The 7,339-nt window shown below is 41.9% G+C and overlaps 1 protein-coding gene across 1 annotated transcript; it reads right to left on the reverse strand.

The window, feature by feature from the left end:
- Positions 1-1,589: 1,589 nt before the first annotated feature.
- LOC148028156 (pentatricopeptide repeat-containing protein At2g33680-like) lies at positions 1,590-2,945 on the reverse strand. Its single transcript, XM_087689925.1, has one exon. It carries the CDS (start codon positions 2,943-2,945, stop codon positions 1,590-1,592), a length of 1,356 nt encoding a protein of 451 aa, XP_087546051.1.
- Positions 2,946-7,339: the final 4,394 nt, after the last annotated feature.

The raw sequence follows: 7,339 nt of genomic DNA on the forward strand, positions 1-7,339 counted from the left end.
AACTTTAGATGTATGGAGGATGTACACTGACTTTTGATGGGATCCTTATACCATCTGTTCTTGAACATTTTGATTAATGCCAATAGACAGAATGGACATTTAGACAATACAGGGCCACTTTGGGTAAGACCCTAGAGTATCCTGTTGACATGCTGCATCTGCTGAATATGATTGCTTCCCAGAGGCTCTGTGTCTCTTCTCCCATATGTGGCTCCAGGCAGATACCCACTAAAATCACCTTTTGGGATCACTCTGAATGCATATGCCAACCTCACAATATCCAGAAGAAAGACCTAGATGGCATAACGATGTTGTAGCCTTGCAGATGCCACAGAGTTCTACAGCTTGTACGCAACTATACATCAAAAAGTGTGCTATGAAGAATGGTGTATCATGATCATGTTTCCTTGGGATGCCCTGATTAGAGAATGTTTCTGAATCTGGATTCTGGCTAACTTCTTTTTGGCACATGAGAATTGAAGGCACTGTGTAACTCTTGCAGGAGTGTTCACATGTGCCAGTTTGGGATGATATGAGGGGCCAAACCTCCATGCTAGAACTGTCATCATAGGACATACATGCATGATGGTCAATGCCCCAATCAGCACATATGGCCACTATGGGTGGGTCATAAAACATGATGTGTGATCAATACACTGCTTGATTTTATGTGATATTGTGTCCTGGAATGCTATAAATTCTGGCTTAACTATACTTCATTTCCTGTACTACCTTTGAAAAGGTCCTTAGTGAACTCCTACATGAAGAAGAATTCACCTTGAATTGTTGCATCTGACAATCACTTGTTAAATATCCTGGTTGCACAAACTTCCAACTATCATACATAAGCATGAGTCTTGAACCTAGGTAGCTAGTTCCCACCACCTATCAATTGTCAGATTGCCTATGTGAGTGCATAGTCCTCAAAATATCAAATGCTTTTCAATATACATGCACCTTCATGACTTCCAATCAAGCACCATCAATCCAATTCAGGCACTTCCATTGCAGTCCGAATGAAAGATCTTACTCCTTTTCTTCTAAACTAGGTCTCTGTCCTAGCACTACCTTTGCACATGGACAATATCCTCCTGTGAAACAATCAGAAGCCAGGAGATAGACTATAGACCACATTTGTGTCACTCATTTAACTTGACACTTGATGCATTTGTGTCACTCGTTTATCTTGACAGTAGATAGGATCAATGAGCATCAGTCTTGAACCTTAATAGCTAGTTCCTGCCAATGCTTACTATCAATCACCCCATTGCCTATCTGAGTGCATTGTCTCAATAGATCAAATGCCTTTTTCAGACATACACTTCATGACATCATCAATACAATTCAGGCACATCAGTTGCAGTTTGAATGAAGGATCTTACTCCTTTTCTTGAAAAGTAGCCCTTTGTCCTAGTAGTACCCTTGCCTGAAACAATCAGAAGCCAGGAGACTCAGACAATAGACCACATTTGTGTCACATATTTAACTTGACACTTGATAGCATCAACAGTAATTCCACTACATAACCTTATTTTTAAAACAAGAGAGATAAGTCCTTGTTTTAGATGCATTGGTGGCTGCGAAAGTAATTATGCAGGCTTAACTTTCTCTTTTGCTGTTGCATGTATCTTCATCTCCATTATTCTATTAGCATCACTAAATTTACCCACACTTGCATATATGTCGGCCAACAGCAGATAAGCTGAGGCAGTTTCTTCATTGACCTTCACAAGAAGCTGAAAATATTTCAATCCCAATTCAATTTCGCCATATGTTTTACAGGCACAAAGGAGCGCTCTCAGAATCTCTTTGGATTGAAGGCAATGCATACCTTCAGCAAATCTCTCTGCCAGTTGAAAATTGCCCGATTGGACAAGAAGATTAACCATAGAGATACAATGATCTATCATGGGCTCAATTTTGTATTCCTCAGTCATCAACCTAAAATACTTCTCACCCTTATCAATTAAATTGGCATGACTGCATACAGCTAGCATACATGTGAATGTGATATCATTCGGCTTCACACCCTGCTTTTGCATGTCATCAAAACATTGTATGGCCATCCTATCGTGGTGATTCTCACCATATCCTTTAATTATAGAGTTCCAGGATACAACATCTCGAATACACAACTTTTCGAACACATCGTGCCCTTCCATAAGTGCACTACACTTTATGTACATGTTTATTAGTGTGTTGGCCACAAAGGGACTCGTTTCCAATCCCCTTCTGACAATCTCAGCATGTATTTCCTGACCCATCTCTAAGGACCCTATGCTGGCACAAGCTTTCAAGCTTGTCGAAAAGGTAACTTCGTTTGTCAATGCACCCTGTAATCGCATTTCATCAAAACGCCTCAGTGCTTCATCCCCAAAACCATGTTCAGCATATCCTGCAATCAATGCATTCCAGGACACACTAGTGAGAGAAGGGAGCTTGTCAAACACTTTCTGGGCTTCTGCAAGCAAGCCGCACTTGCCATACATATCAATCAAGATATTCCCAACGACAGAAATGTTTTCCAAGCCATGCTTGATGACTTCTGAATGTATGCCACTGCCCCTTTCATCATCCCTAAGCAGACCACAGGCTTGCAGAAGGGCGACGAATGTGAAATTGGTGGGATGGACATGGGCTGCATACATGTCATGGTAGACCTGGAAGGCATGGTGGAACTGCCCAGTCTTTATGTAACCTGAGATGAGGGAGCTCCAGGAGTGCTCTGTGCGATGGGACAGACCATTGAAGACGCACTGCGCATCGAGCAAGCATCCGCAACCCACCAGCATGGGTACAAGGTGGTTTCCGAGGATGCAATGGGCGTCGAGCTTATGTCTGCGCATGTGATCGAGCAATTGCTTGGCCAGGTAGGGATTCTTCTTCTGCCTGCATTGTTGCAATGTGCTGACGAGGTTTTGATACACAGGCAGCGCCTCGGCCATGGCTTCTTAAGATGAGAGGAAACGACTCATCAGTCATGACGCCCGGCATTGAATCAAGGCTGGGGATCTTATGTATGTGGCCTGTCTTGCACTGTGACAACACGATGCAAATCTGCTCAATGAACGTGGGATAGTAGCCATTGCGCAGAGCCAAATGGTCATGTCACTGTGTGCCTGTCTGTGTGAGTGAGCGAGCCAAATGGACCTAAGCAGCTTCAAGTTCCTCAACGTATAGGTTTCGCTTCTTGTCACTATCGGAACTTGCATGTTGTTCAAGGCTGTTTCACTAGGTGACACAAGCTTTGCACATATATGACCAGAAAGCAACTTCATTTACAATCTATTAAACTTATAATCCATGGCTCTACCAGAACCGACTCCCCAGCCTACATGGCAACCAAGGACATGAACCTTAAGCTAAAAAGTGAATTAAATCTCAAAAAGGAAAAAAAGACTCAAATTTCCTACAACCTAAAAAAAGATGTTAAACTATAAATCTACAATGATTTGAATCCTACTCAATTTCAAAAAATTATAATCAGTTATTTTCCATATTGATTGGTTGGTACGTTAGCTCTCTCTCTCCACACACACACAATGCATATGCCATGCAATAATGACCCTCTCTCTCGCTTTCACTCTCAGATAATGCATCAACTTCTCCACAATATGGCCCTCACAGTCATCAGAGCACTGTCAACCACACCATCCCTCGTCATCGACTCGGATGTTATGATGCACACACAACAATATGCTTGAGTTTCTAAACAACCTCCCCATTGACCTAAACAAAGTTAATAGTGTGGGCAATGTCATTAATGACAAGTTCAAGTGTGTGTGTGTGTGTGTGTGTGTGTGTGTGTGTGTGTGTGTGTGTGGTGGCGGTGGTGGTGGTGGTCAGGGTCGTAGTAGTGGTGATAAGACAAAATGCGATCTTTGTAGAGCTCTCTACCTCTCTCTTTCTCTGTGTCACTATGTGTCTATTCCTTCGATAAGGCAAAATGTTGAGCTATTCCTCTATTCCCCTTTGTAATAAGCCAAAATTCCTTGAGCATTCAAATGAAGGGGCAATGTATGGTCTTTTCTTATGACGAGGTGCCATATGGTAGGGCAAGATAGGCAATTGTAGCAAAGATGGGTTGTTAGTGGTGCTAGCTACTACTACTACCTTAGAGAGTAAGTTATTGGATCATTAGGCTATTGCAATTGCTATTCATTTTAGGTCGAGGATCATCTAACCTAATTACCAAACTAAGCCAAGCATAGCCTTCTTACTTGTGCAGGATGTCAAAGCCGAAGACACTATATTCTGTTTTGAATATAGATGCTAGAGTCGAAGAGGTGAATTGTTGTGTGAATACACATCCATTCCATTTTATTTGGAGATGCTAATTACTTTGGACTAGGATGGTGTTGGTGTCTAGCCAAAGAAGAGGGCGATGATGAGGTTGTCTTATGGTCCAAGTTCGTCAATAGTAGAGAGGAGATCCAAGAGGAGGTCACGAGAGGTACAACAAGATGGTCAAAAAACCCATGAAGAGCATTCAAAAGAGGCCATCCACACCGAGATAGTGGAGTTGGTGATAGATGGCGACTTATGGTAGGGCGGAGGACTTGCCACACTAGAGACGGCTTGTGATAGAGAGAGGGGCTATAGGTAGGTGGCAGCTTTTGATATGGTGGGGGGTGTAAACTAGGGGTGTTTTTTAATATGGAGGAGGGGTTTGAATGGGTGGCGATTTATGGTACACCAAAGGAGGTGATTTAGTGTAGACCGACGGTGGTTTTGAGTAAAGGATAAGGCTCATAGTGAGTTAGCCCTCCTTGCATGCTACAAGTACATATGAGTGGCAAGAAGAGCTCCAAATCAATGTGTTTGGTACATACATTTGGATTTTTGGCAATGGCAATACAACTCTAATTGTCACATGTTAGCACTGTTGGATCTTCATCATGTACTCCCATATCCCATAGGATCCTCCTTAACCATATTGCTTCATATGTAGCAAAGCAAGCTGCCTTGTACTCTGCTTTGGTAGAAAACAATGCCACAATTGGTGCTTCTTACTGATTCAAGAGAAGATTCCTAAACCTAAAGAGAAACAATATCCAAAAACAAATTTCTTGGAGTCACTATCACCTGTCCAATCTGAGTCACAATTTCATATAAGAGCACTTCCGGAACTGTATGTGATACCATAGTTAAGAGTACCCTCCAAGTATATGAGCACCTGCATCCCAACTTTCCTATGACTTTCTCATGGTTTGTTTGAGAACATGCTCAAAACACTAACAACAAAACTGATATCTAGCCTAATGTTACACCAGTAGATGAAGCTGCCAACCAAACGCTTGTACCTCCCAATGTCCGCTAGTGTTGATATATCCTCAATGGATAACTTCACATTGACCTCCATAGGTGTAGCTATATCCTTACACAAGGTCATGCCAAATGCTTTTAAGATCTCCCATGCATACTTCTTTTGAGAGATGAAGATTTCGCCAGGCTTCAATCCCCAAACAATAGTGCAATAAGCCTAAGTCTATCATTTCAAACTCAGAGCTCAAAGCCTTTTGAGTCTGATCGATCATATCTTCATAGTCACTTGTAATAAGTAGGTCATCTACATATAGGACAATCACTATATACTTTTGCCTATCCCTGTAAACATAGAAGTTAATATTCGAGACACATCTTTTGAAGTTCAAACCTAGAAAAAAATTATCTATCTAGTGGTGCCATGCTCTAGGGCTTGTTTTAGCCCATAAAATGCCTTCTTTAGCTTATAAACTTTGTTCTTAGAATGGGGGACCTCAAACCCTGGTGGTGTGAGACACACACACCTCCCCCTTGAGGTCACCATTCAAGAACATTGATTTGACATCCATTTGGTAAATTGACTACTTTTTGAACACCACATCACAACTCGCTATGATCTTCTTTGCCTCTCTTGTCATACAATTTGTAAGCCTTTTGCTCATCATTATAACCCAAGAAGATACATTTTTTGCTTTTTGATTTAGGAGCCTTTCTGTAACTCCAATTGAGAATGTAGACTACAATATTGACAACTTTTGCCCAAAATTGGTTAATCCCTTGCCCTTAAGCATGCACCATGCCATTTTCACAATGGTGTGATTTAGCGTTCAACAATGCCATTCTACGGGGGTATATAAGGCATCATTAATTGACACTTAATCCCTTTGCTTTTGCAAATGTCTTCAAACTCCTTTGAGTTGAACTCACGACCACTATCTCTTCTAAACTTCATCACATTTTGCCCTATTTCATTCTCAACAAGTGTAGGCCATTCTTTAGACTTACCTAAAAGGAGTGAGCCCTAAAGTGGAGGCATGAAGCAGAAGTAAGAGCTATGGTGGAAGGAGCAAGAACAAGAGAGAGACATACAATGTGGGAACTCTAATAGCCACAATCTGTGACCGGCCTTCCCTTTATTCAAATGTCATTGAAAGAATAAAGAATGAAGTGACAGTAAGGGTATGCACCACCTGTAATGTACAGGTGTGTATAGGTGGGTACTATCAATGTAACAAATACACGGGCGACTAGGCACAGGTGCCTTTACCCCCAACAATATCCCACTTAAAGGAAAATCTTGCTCTTTTCACAATAGCTCTTGCTTCCGCTCCATGCTTCCACTTCAAGGCTCACTCTCTGCAACTGGTATCAGATCCATTACACTGGCATTGAGGAGCTCAACCCATAGCTTGTAGAGAAAATCTTTAGTTCACAGTTTTAATGGTAGCCATGGCTCAGCTTGGAAAGGTATGATTTGATGCTCTTCTTCTTCCCGGTGATAAGAGACTTGTTGAGGCTTGCTCCAAGCCTTCCCCCCTCGGCCCTAGCAATTCATTGCCTTGGGATCCATTGGGAGTAACAGTAGGTACAACAAGAGGGATTCAAAGAGCATGTTTGCACCAACTGTCTCTACCCCTCTTCCTCCCTCATATGGTACTTCTCCTACCTCCCATTTGGTCCCTACTCCTTGGCAAACTCATGGGCATTCACCCTTTGTTTGACACCTCGACATTGGTCTTTGCTACTTGAGCACTCCATTGGAGTATTATCCTTCAACTATTGACTGTGTATTACAGTTTACATGATGTAATAACATGGGAGCCCCCTATCTTTAATGTCCCATGATTAGTGGCACACCCATTTATGCCAGAAGGGCTATGTATGATGCTACCATGTTCGGGGATGATATGCCTATTCTTTGAGCTCACTTTGGAACTTATTTAAGCAATGTTCTTGCTCAGTTTGACAGTGATCTAGTTGTTGTAATAACTAGGACCAAAGCCTATTTTATTAGTGAAAGCATATGCCTATTGCTCTAGGGTGCTTACCGATTATTCCAAGTGATGTATGATGC

This window comes from Lygodium microphyllum, chromosome 12, assembly GCF_053477565.2.
Source record: "Lygodium microphyllum isolate KBCC chromosome 12, Lygodium_microphyllum_v1.1.10, whole genome shotgun sequence".
Lineage (NCBI taxonomy): Eukaryota > Viridiplantae > Streptophyta > Polypodiopsida > Schizaeales > Lygodiaceae > Lygodium > Lygodium microphyllum.

Coding starts and splice junctions, on each gene's coding strand:
- LOC148028156 (XM_087689925.1), bottom strand. CDS start 2,945: ATGGCCGAGGCGCTGCCTGTGTATCAAAACCTCGTCAGCACATTGCAA.